Genomic DNA, 15,161 nt, shown 5'->3' on the forward strand with positions numbered 1-15,161 from the left:
GGTATACAGTTTCTCATATCACGTATTCAGTTTCCCAAGTCTACAAGTGATTGTGGCTGTCACTCTCCTAAACGTGTAAGTTACCACTGTTGACATTCATTCAAAGGTAGATTTAAAGAATTTCTTTTTAATTTTTTAGAAGTTGAGGTACCAAGGAGAAGTGGTAGCTACCTAGAGCAGCCAAAATTCTGTACTCGCTAATTCAAATAACAAACGTAGACCATTAAACACATTATTTCAGCCATTCCCATTGTTTTCGTGCGTTTTAAAAGAATCTGAAAGTCAGCAGAGGTCGTGTCTATGCGTCACTGACTACGAAACGCACTTTTCATGCAACACGATTCAATAGAGTTACTTTTATTGTATTGCTGTAACTATTAACCACCCTTGAGCGATTTTACAGTCATTTGTTTTCTCATGTCGTGCGCAAACAGCGGTAACAAGTCGTGACAAAATTATAGTTCAGCGTTAACAATCTGAGTTCCCTGCCACGACGCCAAAAATAGAGATGAGATATTGCTTAAAGCACATGGAATGGTTACTGACGTTAATCATTTTCTAAATTCCAGGTATCTCCAATTATAACCTTTATGAAGCAGATGTCGTCGAGTCGATGTCTATTGGCTAATGCCCATTTAGAATTATGTTCATAAGCAACAGCGATATCAGGCCAGCATGCAGCTCTTCTATAATGTCTGAATGTTTTACCGATTGAGTTGCATTGTGGGTTATACAATGTATTTTCCTTCTCCTGATTATGTAAATTATCATTCACTGCGGAACTAGTAATGTATAAATATGCTATGTTTGGTTTTTATCCCAGATCTCTGTCTTCGAAATTATCATGTCGTGTAGTGTTGTTTTATTTTCGTTTGTTTTGTTTTGTTTTGTTTGTTTGTTTGTTTTTTGTTTGTTTGTTTGTTTGTTTGTTGAGTTTATAAGGTCAAACTACGGACATAAAAATAAAAATGAAATTAGAATGTTTACTTGGAGCGGTAATTCTGGTTTGCAACAAGATGACAACGATGAGTTCACTGTTCAGAACTATATGATGTGAACATGAGCGACTGACGTTCACTGTCACTTTCATATTTTAACTTATGATTTTTTTCTAAGTAAAAGTTGAACAAGACCAACTTGTCTGGTCTAAATCGATGCGCTGAGAAACGAAACCTAAAAAGTATCTCTTTCGCTTAATATACTTATAGATGTCTAATAAAGACAATCAAGCACGAAAACGTTACAAAAGGCGAGGTCTTCACAGGCTATTCTGTTTTGAAAGTCATAATTCTGGTGAATGCTTGTCAGTCGCCATTTCATGAGACTAGATAAGCATCTGTCTGGCTTTGATCGTATATCCTAGAAACGAGATTTTGTCCCAGTCCAAAAAAAAACCTTAGGAAAAGTCATAATCGAATTTTGTTGTGTGCATACCAAATATCAAAACTTAAATGATCGCTTTGCAGTTGGAATTTGACACCTTTAACACGGAACCAAAACACGATGTAGTCAGGATATACGACGGACTGTCGCTGACTGGCACCCTGATCGGAGAGTACTCCGGCACATCAATTCCACCGGCGGTACTATCGACGGGTAACGTTCTGACGGTCACCTTCACATCGGACTTCTCGGCAACACGTCCTGGATTTCTTGCAAACTACACTGCATTTACAAATGCGAGGGACAGAGTTTTTATATCTGATTATGGCAGCTTTTCCGTTCATGACTGGTTCATAGATGGGAATCTCGACACATATTTTGTCATAATTGTATCCCAGGGGTACAAAGTAAAGGTAAGGCACTAAGGCATTTTGCGCTTCTTATTCAGGCTAGCTTTTTCATTCGTTACTGGTTCACAATATAATATAAATCTGGAAACTTACTTTCTAATGATTGTATCCCAGGGGTACAAAGTAAAGGAAAGACATTGAACAGATATGAATGCCATGCCTTTCTAAAACCGTTTGATGTACATAGTCTTCATCTGTCTTTTCCAATTTCTTGGGCTAAACCTAATGACTTGCATTGTTTATTATTCGTGAAGTTGAACTGAAAGTTTAAGAAACGTGTTCATGTGCATATGGGATAATTTATTGTCTTAAGACAATTTGACAGAAATGACCTGACAACAGAAGTTTTTGGAAAGTCAGAAGGACATTGACCACAGTGAGGTTAAAGTGTGATGACAGACTGCTAACTGCGTCATACTGGTTATGAACTCATTTGTATTTCAAAAGATTAATATAAGTAGCTGTATATTGAGAGGTGATTTTATGCCACCTCAGAAGCATTCAATTCTCAAGGATACATTTTGCATATGGATTTGCATAGTATTGCACCGAGGTCAATAAATGCATGTGAATTACAGGATGATATAAATTAATTTCGTCAAATACGGAGTACGGAAGTCTTCGAAAGATAGACGGAAGGGTTATTGTCGTGGGAAATTAGGCAGTTACCAACGGGTGCTAATTTTACCACAAAAATGTTAATTTGTCCAAAATATCTTACAATAGTTGATTTGTAAAACACTCTTTACTCCTGTACCAATATCGAGCTCCGGACTGGTAAGTAGCCCCTGATCAGCAGACTGTACGATCGTGCGTGGTTCTACAAATATGAGGATCCCCTATCTATTTTGAGACCCTCTGCCGATAAAGCCACATGGTAGATAATGACTTCGGGAAACTAATAATTTTCTAACAGGAAGCATACAAGAGAATGTTAAAATACAACGTTTAAAAAATATGGCGTTAAATTCTTATAGCTATGCATGGATGCTTACTCTTGGTGGTGACAAGGCTCGTCCAATTTTTCCCATATACATTGAGTAAAATGATTTTCATTTCATTCGTTTCCATGCGTGCGCATTTTCCTTCTATAGGCGGACATGCAAATTGTTGATCATCATTGCCAATTACTTGACATCATGGCGTATGACGGAGTGTCTCAAACAGATGCACTACTAGCTACTTTCCATTACCACTGCGTACACTGGGAAACTGTGAGCGTCACATCCACTGGGCAGAGTTTGTACGTCCAAATTTACCTGGACGTTGGTTTGATGTTCGAAATATATGTGGACTACCACGCCGTTGAGTTTGGTAAGACTTATATTATAGAGGTGAACATGAGAATACTGGAATAAATTGTACTTATATGGGGTTTTATATGATCAAGTTTGCTAAGTTTGACTTTACACAGAAGCAAGAGCAATGATGTATTTACAATGAACTCACAAAGTTGACTGCAGCACTGACAGCGAGAAAGTAGAAACTGAACAACAACTGTAGCAAACTTTACGCCTTTAAACGGCTTGCAACAAACGCAATAGACAGTCAAAGGATAAACATTTTGGGCGGGAAATTCTAGCATAGTGATTGGTTGAAAGTTACTTAAGTGTCTGATTGGCTGAATGAATCTAGGATCCGCATGGTCATTATGACTACATAAAGTTCAAATTGTTATTTGTCTCCGACATAAATACCGTCTTGATATGGACAGGGGCAAGAGGAAAGCTAAATTTGACTGGTGAGGCGGGGCCGAGCACATTAATGGTCAGTTCCAAGACCTTTATTCCTATAACAGAACCATCAAACCAAAGGAAACCGCTTTTCTGAAATTTCATGCAACGGACAGGTTTACCCTGAATATGGACAAGCAAAATGAATGTGAAGTACAGATTACAATTGGGAACGTGTTTCCTTATCGTGCAGTGTGAAGGCAAGAGTAATACTACGCCATACTCATGATGTTGCCTCTTTATTTGTACAAGAAGGTATACCTAACTAATGTACGGCTGACCACTGAACATCGTAGAAGTTGGACAAAATGATAAGTTCTGGTTTTATTTGTAAATGGCAAAAGCACTCTGTCCGTTAGGGCAGGAAGTCACTATGCAGACCATTTGGAGTTGTGAAAATTTAGTAACTCCGGTGCTTTGTTTGAAAATAGGACGCGATTTAAAGTAACTCAAAATAATTCTCATATACTACATGTACATAACCTCCATGCTGAAGAGCAAACGAATCAGAGTGTATACGCCTTGTCGTAATTTACACACACGTAGAAAGGTGCAGCCAACAGAGCTATTCATCGAAAAAGCTATTCCAGGAGCAATTTTTGAGGGCAGGGGAAATTTTAAGTTTGCTCGGGCAGGGGATATATTTTTAGGTGGCAGGGAGCAAATTTTTTTGTAGGGCAGGGTGGATATCTGTTGATTGTCCTGGGGACAGGGCTTGGTGAAAAACTTTTTGAGGGGATTGTTTCCAGGGCAGGGGAAATTGGCAATTGTTTTCGCCACAGGGCAGGGGAGCTTCAAACATTCACAGTGGGGAAGGGAAATAGGCAAAAATAAATGGGGGGGGGAGTGGGTAAAAATAAAGCTTGAGTGCGGGAGGGTAAGTCGAAAAATTTTCTGTGGGAGGGCAAATTATGAACAGCTAATTAATTACCCTCTTGACTTAAAATTAGTCAGTTAACATTACTTGTCATACACAATATATCTTATCATAGTATATAATGGACCTTTTTAAAAGTGCATTGTTCGTTGGCTGCACCTGCGTAGAGCAACACATCCAGAGCACATACATCGTTGAAATATCTGTTTTTACACACATTCAACGTCTTGCCTATCGGCAGCAGTTAATGGTCCGTCACACCGCTATATTTGACCGACATAAGTGACTTCTGAAGAAAGTGTCATGATGCAATTTGCCTGCAGGATCAAACGAAGGCACCACGCAGTGGCAGTGGGCATGGGATGCAACAGTCAATCCATGGAACTACACCACGGTACAAAACGAATTAGGCAGCTGTGGAGGAAACTACACCAACGACGAAGGTTCTTTTGCTTCACCTTCCTATCCTGGGTACTACCCAGGCCAGCAGGATTGCTATTACTGCATTACTGTATCTGCTGGCAATCAGATTGTGGTAAGATAGTTAAATATATTCACTGCTATTGTGTATGGTATTTTGGATAGCCCACCACCTACTCGTACGCGGGAACACGCTTCCCTGATTTAGATTTGGACGTGGTGGTTCAGATACTGGAATTTTAAATAATAATGTTTGATATTTGGTTTATATATACTTTCAAGGCCCCTTAAGGCTTATTTGTTCTGATAAATAAAAATTTACCTGACTTACATTCTGAAAACTCTCTTCGATTGATGGTAAAATTCTATTGCGCTACTGCAAACTCTACGGGAAACGTAATTTGTGTGTGTGCATCTGACGCAAAAAGTTCGGGTTGCAGAACATTTTCAGATAGTTTGTTCTTCTAAAGAAGTCTTACACATAAAACCCGTGATTTGAAGATAATTATGTTGGTGTATCTTATTTCGTACGATGGCGACCCATTAGTAAGAAATAAAGAGATCATGATATTCAATGTTTTCAACTATTTATGGTTGAGTGAATTTAACTTTCGCTGTCACGGCATACCTATTAAATTTAGGCGGACAAGCTCTATATCTGGTCCCATTGAAATGGGAAAATCGGACATTTGGTATATTGGAAATTGAAAAAACGGAAATAAGAATTGTGGGAAATAGAGTTTGTCAGAGGGAAATTTGAATGGCCGTAAAGTGCCATCCTCACAGCAGTATACACCTGTTTTCTATATTTCAATCTCAGCCCAAAGAGTTTAAATTTAGAAATAGGCCTAAAGGTTAATAATCAAGATGATAAAACCATTTGAAAATTGGAAATTAGCTCCATTTCGATTTTCTTTTTTGAAAATGCAAATTGGTTTATTGGTTGGCCGAATTGTGCCACGGATTATTTTGCATACTTGTCTTTTTATCTCCAGCTTGACATTGAAGAATTTGACACTGAAGTATGCTGCGATTTCGTCGAAGTCTTCGACGGTGACTCGAAGTCCGCCACGACGTCGATGGGCAAGTATTTCGGCTCCAACGTGGAAGCCGAGATCAAGTCGACGGGACGGAGTCTGTTCGTCCATTTCCACTCCGATCACTCCAAGAACCACAGAGGATTCTACGCCACCTATGGACTTCAGTTGGAAGGTGGGTGACTCTGTGTGTCGGTCAATTGAGCAAATTTCTCAAGAGCGTCTTGATACACAACCTGAACTTAAAACATTTTTAGCTTCACTAATTCATTTTTGGCATATATTAGCGATGAACCATAAGAACTTGGGAGATGTGGTTACCATGTTAAGGAAAATCTGCTAAGCAAAAAATTATGAAAAATAATTTGAAGGCACACTGTTATTTGCAGAAGGAAAGTATTCATATGAACGTCACCCAAGATAGATGTAAAATTCTGCACAAAGTATTTACATATTTCGCCCGCCAACCATAAAAAACACTATATTCTGTTTCTTATCGATGTCACCTGGGGCTCTTACTATAGCATTTACTTCTGGTTTGCCGATTGATTCAATATTTCACGGTTTATGTAAGATATACCATGGTATGGATAGTTATTAAAATTCTCGGTGAAGCCAAGCTGACGTTCTACATTGGTAACCCACAATTCACTGAAAGCAATGAAATTATGCCTCATGAGAGATCATACGTTGAATTTTTCACACAAGTTTATCCAAATTATGTGTCTTGTTCAACTTTGTAATTCTGAATTACTATTTCAAATTTGTTTTGTTTCCTAGAAAACGAATCCAACACTGTGATAATAGTGGCCGGAGCGATCGGAGCAGCATCAGCAGTGTTGATTGTTGTCATGGCAATCATCGTCTATTGCTGCGTTAAGAAGAAACTTCCAGCGCTCCCAGCGCCCAGTCGATGACAGTCAGTGGTTCAGTATAAGTACGGTTGTGTGAGAATCTCCAGAATTGTTGCCGTTTATACAATATGCCTAAAAAAGTGATAATTATGACAATTGATCAAAATTGAAAGTAGCACCCATCACCAAATGGTAATGAACCTTGCGCGGCTCAACAGCAAACACTGACAACTGAACTGCCAATTCCAAAATGGCTGACGCATCGATCACGATTTACCTGACGTTGGAGGTCAGAATGAAATGCATTCTGGGTATCCTGTTTCAATATTCAACAATGTCTTTACTCGAACCACTTTCGACGCAATATCATAACTAATACATGACAGGAGATGTTTTCTGTGATGAATATTTTCTTACATGCAATAGATTTTGACAATCTTTCCCATAAGCGGACCTGACATTCATGATTCGGCTTGCAAAGCATGAAGTGAATTTGGCACTATCGGAAGAAACCATTACGGCGAAGGCTATCCAGCTAGTCCGGGCCATCTACCCCTTAGGGAGCCTTCAGTAATTACAGGTGGGGTGCGCCGGGGAATATGGGGGGGGGGAAGGATCACCTTTAGAAAATGTCCGGGGACGTTTTTATTAACCTATCTTGTGTGAAGGTCACTTGTAACAGAAGCTGATTTTATGCCCAAACCTTCGATTGTCCATGTGATATTTCCTCTATAGGAAATCACCGACGAAATACATTGATTCTTTTGAATACATACACATTATCAACAAGCTTCACAAGCAAATAAGATGCAGTGATCTCTTACATTAGACACCTTGAACAATTAAAACTGATGACAGACAAGGTATAAAAACACAGGGGACAGGTGGCGACGTGTATATCAATTACCAAACGTCTATAAATGCACAGATATCGTTAGTAAAAAATGTTCATAGTTCTCTCATAGACTTCCATGTATAGTGAATAAACATTTCGGTGGAATTCCAAAATCCAGTTTCTTGCACACGTACACATCCCAACTTGTAACCGCCCTTGTCTAATCAAGTACATTAATATTAATTATCAAGAGTACATAAATACATAGATTTATCTAGTTTTGTATTGAAAAAAATTACTCATAGTTTCCCCATAGACTGCCATGTCTAGTGAATCAACATTTCGGTGAAATTCCAAGTCCAACTCCTTGTAAACACATGCACGTTTAATTCCCGCTTAAAGCAAAGTCCATTTACATATATTATCAAACATATATAAATGTACAGATATAGCTTGTTTTTGCGGAGGCAGGTGGCATCAATGCCCTTGAATAGTATCTTCGAAAGTACACTAGGAGAAGTTGCCTTCTTTCCGTAGCCCGTGATGATGTAATGGGTCCGATGTAATGATATCGCAGGAGAATCATAAACATAAATGTATCATTATGATTGCTATAACCCAAATATCCTATCCTTAGATATAACTACTACCACCACCACCATCATCATAGTCATCATCATCGTCGTCGACGTTATCACAATCATCATCACCATCATCATCATCATCATCATCATCATCATCATCATCGTCGTCGTCGTCGTCGTCGTCATCATCATCACCATCATCATCATCATCATCATCATCATCATCATCATCATCGTCTTGTTGATACTTTCTTGAAATATCCATCGTGGACAAAGTTCTTAAAACCAAAATCCTAGCATACAGCCAAAATTTGGCCCCAACCCATTACTCATTGTTGTACAATTTATCGATGTTATTCTATTCATATATGTCAGCAACATATCATTACTTGTGACAATAATTTATGTCATTATAATATTGAACATGTGGGTTGCTCCTTAATATATTATTGTTTATTCGTGACCATGAGTTTCATCGACATCAACCAGTTCAACCACAAGACTGGTTGAACGAACGATTTTAAATAATATGTCTGTATTTGATACTTTATTTCATGTTACCAAGTTAAAAGACGTGGTACTCTTGCCAACATTGAGTATTAAAATTACTGTTATGCAGTATTGTGGTCCTCCGTCCCTTTTGTTTCAATTATGTAGTTTGACATTTCTTTTTGTGTGAATTTCAATCCACAAGTTAAGTACTTACTTAGAACGTTGTTGAATGATTTGCCTGTCGCTGACTGAGTAGTTACGTGATTGGTCACTCTGGACGTCGACTGTTCATGGTGTTAGTCAGTTCAGAGCGTGTCTACAGTGGCTGAACCCATTCGGCTCATTCAAGTTGCAATATGACTGTATAAACTCTAGTACAGCGGATCTTTGGAACTGCAACCAACACTGTAGATGAATGTTGGTAATATGGCCAAACATAGACCCAAAGGAGAGTGCATGGTCCGAGGTGTGAACGATAAAGTTTTGTGAGTTTTGGAATAAATATTTTCAAACATGTCAATCCATCATCCAATAGGCGAACCCAATTACAGGATGAGGATGATGAAGCAATGAGGAGTAAAGTGCCTTGCTCGAGGGCACAACACTCAGCTGGAGTATCGAACTCACCACTCAGGACTTACCGGGTCTGGAACTCACCATCCTCTGATAGTCCGACCGGTACCCTTACCACAACCCCCATGGTGCCTCCCCAGTGAGCTGAGTTATTGCACATTTTTACTAGGAATTTCAGTGATGACTGAAAGTTCGCGTGAAACTGAATCGTTATTTTCAATGTATTGCCATCCAGAGGTTGTCGTCCTCGCAGTGAAATGTGAGTATCTGCACTAGACTGTGTGCATCCAGAACCAACATTGTCACATGCCTTGTGTATCGAACGTCACATACTCCATAGGATTCAATGGTAACTCGTTGATGACAACGCGGGGCGCATAGTCATCATTTGACTGAAAGTGAACCGGAACTATTTTCAACTTGACAACATCGGGATTTCAAAATTATAAAATTAAATGTTGTACATAGGAAATACAATGTTTACAAAATTATGCGGAAAAAAATCAATAAACCGCACAACAGTGATTTAAATCGTTTTATTTTTTCAATAGATATTCGTCTAACACGGAAATAAAGCATAATTGTCATTTGTGTGTAAACCCAAAAATGCAGATTGAAAACTATGCGAGAGAGGCATGTAATAAAACATTATAGCCCAAACATTGGACTATCTACCCTCGAGGCAGGAGACCATTTGCCCGAAGTAAGGAGGGCAAATGGTCACCTGCCCTCAGGTACATAGTTCCGTGTTTTGGCTATTATACTTTTACTTTTCCTGCAATTGGACTGCCACAGAAATTCAAATTTTGAAAATTGTCGTTCAGTTCAAAAAAGAGAAAAAATAAATCAATGATATATTTAATCGGAGTAAGCTGCATTTACCCGCTGCAACCAGAATGTTATTTATTTATTTATTTATTTATTTATTTATTTATTTATTTATTTATTTATTTATTTATTTATTTATCTATTCGTTTATTTATTTATTTATTACTCAATTTCGTACTTATGTATGCATGAACAGACAGCAAGATGAAAAGATGTGGTCCAAATGATTCACTATATAATTTTCCACAAACTCCAACCAGAGGAATGTCTCTTTTGAAGCTAGCCTTTGGCCATACGTTTTGCTTACGAGCATAACACTAGCAAATACTGAGAAACGGACACTTTGCGAATGTGAAGAGGTATGTCTTTCCGGTCATATGTACGAGAATTGAATGTTGGACAAGTGCGTTGTCTAAGATTATGTTGACGACTTGAAAATATAGAATAGACGCACTGAACCTGCTTTAAAAGATAAGTGGTATCGAGCTTACTTCAGAAACTTGAAAGACGCGATAAGCAGGTACTTTGCGAAGGAAAGCCTAGGCCTTCGGGGCAATGAAACAATCGACAGTGCGCAGTCCACTGACTTGCTTGTGTGAACTACATTTGTATGTAGGAACACCTATGTGTTGTATTTTGTAATTCTCGCGAGACTGAGATTCACTATGACGCGCAATCAGACACAAATGCTCTTATTCAAAGCACGCGACATGGATTATTCTGGATCTATTTGCCACTTGTACTTCCGATGCGAGCTTCTTTCGCGTAGCCTTTATTACAACAATAAAGATCACAGGCCAACAAATCTAGGAAGCTTTGCAATACAATCCGATACAGGACGTGTTCAAAGAATGTGAACAGATCAGACAGGTGGCAAGACACCAGTCTTACCAAATCTCTCAGGCCCTGCAAAGGCGGTTTATTTTTAGCATAGTTCATCTGACTGTGATTTCAGTAATCTTACATCCGTCGTGAAATTATGTTTCACAACATTTTACAATGCTCATATTGTAATTATTGTTGTTGGTTGGCAAAAGTGTGTTTTGCATTCCTACAATCTTTTCACTACAACAAGTGACTCTGAAATAGGACCAAACGTACAGAACAAAGCCTTAGGTTGATGGTACCGATCTAACGACCACATGTTTGACCTCGTGACCTAGCACGTATTTGCAATAACACCAATTGTTGCTCCAGTAACAAAAAAAAAACGTGGTGAAGTGACGACTTCACTCAAGATTCAGACCCATGGAAATCTCCCAAGTTTTCCAATATATATATATCTTTGAAGTCATTAGGCTTAGTGCTGAAATCGGCTGTTGGGTTGACATGTCGGAGTGACAAAAAAAATCTTTGCATTGTTCGTCTAGTAATCAAGAGTACTCGTGAACAATGTGCATTGTGCAAGAACAACGATGCATTGTCACGGAGCACCTGTCTTAACGTCGCTGACCTCTTTTCACCTATGATACGCCGAAGTAGTAGTCAATCCTACACCCAGGATAGAAACGTCAGTAAACTCAGAATTGCAGGCTACAAGTGATTGTTGATCAACGCTTCATGCTTCAATGAATTGCCGACTCCGCAAAACCTAAAATTAGATCTTGAAGGCCTACTGCTCTCCCAAGATCTGAAATTTCATTTTCGGATCTCTCTCTTGTCAACGGAAATATTATAATTTCTCAACTACAACCAGCGGCACAACAACAAAAAATTATTTTTATTGGGTGAAGCCTTGGGTCCTGCATAATCTTATACTGATTAGATTGTTGCTGTGAAAGAAGAGTGCCCCGTTTTCAGTAATCTTACTTCCTTCTCATCGCCAGAACCGCTCGAACATATTTACTCGGTAACGTTGGATTTTCGGTTCGTCTCGAGTCGAGAAATCGGTTTCTGTTGTTATTTAAATTCTTTACGCAACGTTGATCATAATGCATGACTCGACACGACACTTTTAACAAATGAACAGAGTTGTTGTTTCTTGCTTTGCAGCATTTGACAGAATCACTTGTACAGTATGACCTGTCTTTGAGGACACATTTCTGTGGCGTCATTTGTTGCTCTGGTAACCTATTGTTAGGGACGGCAAGTAGCCAATCATAATGGGAATTCAGCTGCCATGTTGGCTCGGATGCTCGCTTCCTTCTTTGTCGTCGTCGCAAATACCATCCTGGCATAGTCACAAAACTCTCAACGGTTGACGATCATAGCTAACGTTTTGTCGTCTTTTGCCATCCGTCGCTTTCCGTGCCGTTGCGTTGTAGCCGGCCGACGCAATCGAGCAACTATATAGTGGGATAGAAAAAACTCAGCGACAGCCTTTCGGAAGGAAGTTCATGGATTCTTCACCGCCATAGGAGGTGAGCGTGTCGATACTTTCACCTTGCGTGTTCACAAGTCCATTACTCCAGGGTTGACAAAATATCAAATATTTTTTTCAGAGTTAACGATGATGTTGAAAGATTTCTTGCGCGTCATTTGGTAATGCGGTTACGATGCTGGTATGTGTATGGGAATTCGTTTGAGCAGAGAACCGAAAAACTGAAATACCCCATCGGGCATTTTTAACTTCCTAAAAGTTGGAGATTCAGCCAACATAGGCTGTGTTAAATTTACCGGGAAGAGAGATTGCTTGTAGTGGCAATAACCATACGTTGGTAGTTAAACTTTTATCTCGGCGATTATTTAATTGCACGATTCGATTTTGTCTGTTTTGACAGACTGCCGTAACTATCTGGGTCAACACAGTGCAACTTGTGTAATACCTGTGCCCTTTTACAGTCGTGTCCGCAATATAGAGATCATTTCCTCTAATGTGGGAGAATTGGATCTCCATATTGTACACATTTCTCAAAGGTGTTAGGTGCCCTTTCGCTGAATGTTGCAATATTACAAATTACTCATAAAAACAACCGCATAACTTAAAAAGAAAAGCAGATGAGCTTACATTTGCAGATTAAACCAACATTTCATCACTACCCCATTATCAAAAATTAGTTCCAATTATGTTCATGATGTTCCTTATTTGTAGATTAACAAGGAAGTAAAGTAAATAGGCAACAGTTTATACAGTGAAACCTGTCTAAACCGAACCCTGTCTAAACTGGGAACCTGTATATACTGAGCACCTTTTCTAGTCCCTTCCACATAGAATGCCATGTTTAAGGAACCTCGATAAACCAAACACCTGTGTAAACTGAAGTTTTCTCAGTCCGTTTAGTGTTCGGTTTAGACAGGTTTTCGTATGTATTTTCCCTCTTGTAATAATACGTTTATCTCTTTGGTTGGTGTTAAAAGAACAAAAACAAACACCACTGGCAACATTTTAATTGGTTATTTTTATATTAGTTTTGTTCACCACGAAAATAATCTGATTAGCGTAAATCAGTGCGAATCATGTCTTTACTTACAGGCAAATATCAATACCAGCCAGACTTCCCCAGAACTTTAGTGTTACAAAAGCGACTGAAGCGACGCAACTTTCAACATGTCTTTGCGACTGGTCTTAGCGTCAGCTATCGTCACCATCGTGTTTAAGTCGATCCAAACCGAACTATCGGACGGAAGTCTCCTAGGTATCCATCAAGCTGTCAACCACGATATCGGTCGGTATTTTTCTACATTTTGTATTGTGTGTGGGCTTGTCAGGCTCATGTTAGAAAGCGATTTGGAGATAATTTTCGGACTCTCAGTCTGTACAATACCCTTTCTGGTCTTGTGCTTCTTGGGACTAATTTTGCAGACTGGAATAATCGAAGTTCTTACCTTTTGTGAAAATTGAATAATTAATGTTTCCACACTGAGTTAACACAGTTACAGCATATTGCGGCCATTTTTAATACCGAATAAGCTTAACTTGTAATTTATCTTCCAATAACATTCAGCAATATCTCAGCAATATCAGTGAGCCTTGAAATCCGTTGGTGATCATGGAACAGAATGGTTTAAACATTTCCATGACGGAGGGTACGTCTAGCCAAAGTCAAAACGGTGTTTCCTGCAAAATAGATGTCATCTTCTGGTAGCGCATAATCATACTAAAATGTGAGATAGATCTCCGCAAGAAAACGTAAAGGAAAAAACACCAACTATGGTTAACTTGTATTGTTTGAAGTTAAGTTGTATTGAAACTGTAAATTAACAGTGTTAGTTCACGATGAAGTTTTGTCATGAATCTTATGTACAACAGTATTGTCAGTACTTGTCGACAATATCGGTGAATGATTTTTTTGCAATGAAAGCAGAAATAATCTTATCATCGTTTGGTCTACGATACTGAGCTGGAGAAAATAAAACAGCAATTAAGAAAATTTGAACAACTGATTTTCTGTTGATGTTTCACATATTGGGGACAAAATAATAGGTGTGGTTATATGACATTGCCATCTTGCCCCGCTTTACAGTATAAGCTCATGTACACCTCGATCAGAACCTCAAGAGTTTTCTTGATTTTTTTATTGTCAATATAATTATATTACATATTTCAAAGCCATATTTCAAAGCTCTAGTGACGGTAATTTCCCATTTCGATTGAAATGTGTTAATGCTTCAGGTAGTTTTCCCTCGAAAATGAAACACTTAAACTTTTTCTCAAACTTTTGTGAATGAATCTTTCAGCTATTCTCTTACCAAATCAACATTAAAAATTGGGGGGTCACCTGCAAAGTTTGGAACTAGCGAAAAAAAAATCACCCAACATTTTGCTTTATTTGAAATTCAAAAACTTATTTTTTGTATTATTTTTTACGCTCCCATATATGCATATGTATATATGCAAATGGGAGGTATTCGTATAAGGTGGCAAAATGGCGTCTGTGTGTATGTATGTAAGTATGTATGTATGTCTGTTAGTCCGTCCACATCAAAAACTCCTAAACCGTAGCACCTACTGTCCTAGTATTTGGTGTACAGGTGCACCTAGGGATGGAGATGTGAATTTGTTCAAATGAACATGTCAGTGCCAAAAATATGCAAATGAGGGGGAAAAAAGGAAAACTGCAAATGGATAAAACTCAGTAAGCATTGGTCAGATTTGGTTGAAACTTGGTATGCAGATTTCTTTAGGTATTCTAAATTATGTGTGCAAAAATTGGGATGAAATTTGCATGTTTGTATTTTTAGGGTATTTTCCGTTT

The 15,161-nt window shown here is 38.5% G+C and overlaps 1 protein-coding gene across 3 annotated transcripts in view; it reads left to right on the forward strand.

The window, feature by feature from the left end:
• LOC139147889 (bone morphogenetic protein 1-like) overlaps window positions 1-15,161 on the forward strand; it is a 32,096-nt gene that overhangs the window by 2,468 nt on the left and 14,467 nt on the right. The window contains exons 4-8 of one of the 3 annotated variants that reach the window (XM_070719103.1): window positions 1,467-1,796; window positions 2,888-3,107; window positions 4,727-4,938; window positions 5,819-6,035; window positions 6,641-7,682. The exons of 1 other annotated variant lie outside the window; for it this stretch is intronic. In XM_070719103.1, coding sequence (XP_070575204.1) covers window positions 1,467-1,796; window positions 2,888-3,107; window positions 4,727-4,938; window positions 5,819-6,035; window positions 6,641-6,777 — 1,116 coding nt within the window. In that variant the 3' untranslated portion in view covers window positions 6,778-7,682. Of the gene's footprint in view, window positions 1-1,466; window positions 1,797-2,887; window positions 3,108-4,726; window positions 4,939-5,818; window positions 6,036-6,640; window positions 7,683-12,018; window positions 12,387-13,438; window positions 13,632-15,161 lie in introns of those variants that run through there. One more of the 3 variants, XM_070719101.1, reaches the window with a different exon arrangement.

This window comes from Ptychodera flava, chromosome 13 (genome assembly GCF_041260155.1).
Source record: "Ptychodera flava strain L36383 chromosome 13, AS_Pfla_20210202, whole genome shotgun sequence".
NCBI classification, from domain to species: domain Eukaryota; kingdom Metazoa; phylum Hemichordata; class Enteropneusta; family Ptychoderidae; genus Ptychodera; species Ptychodera flava.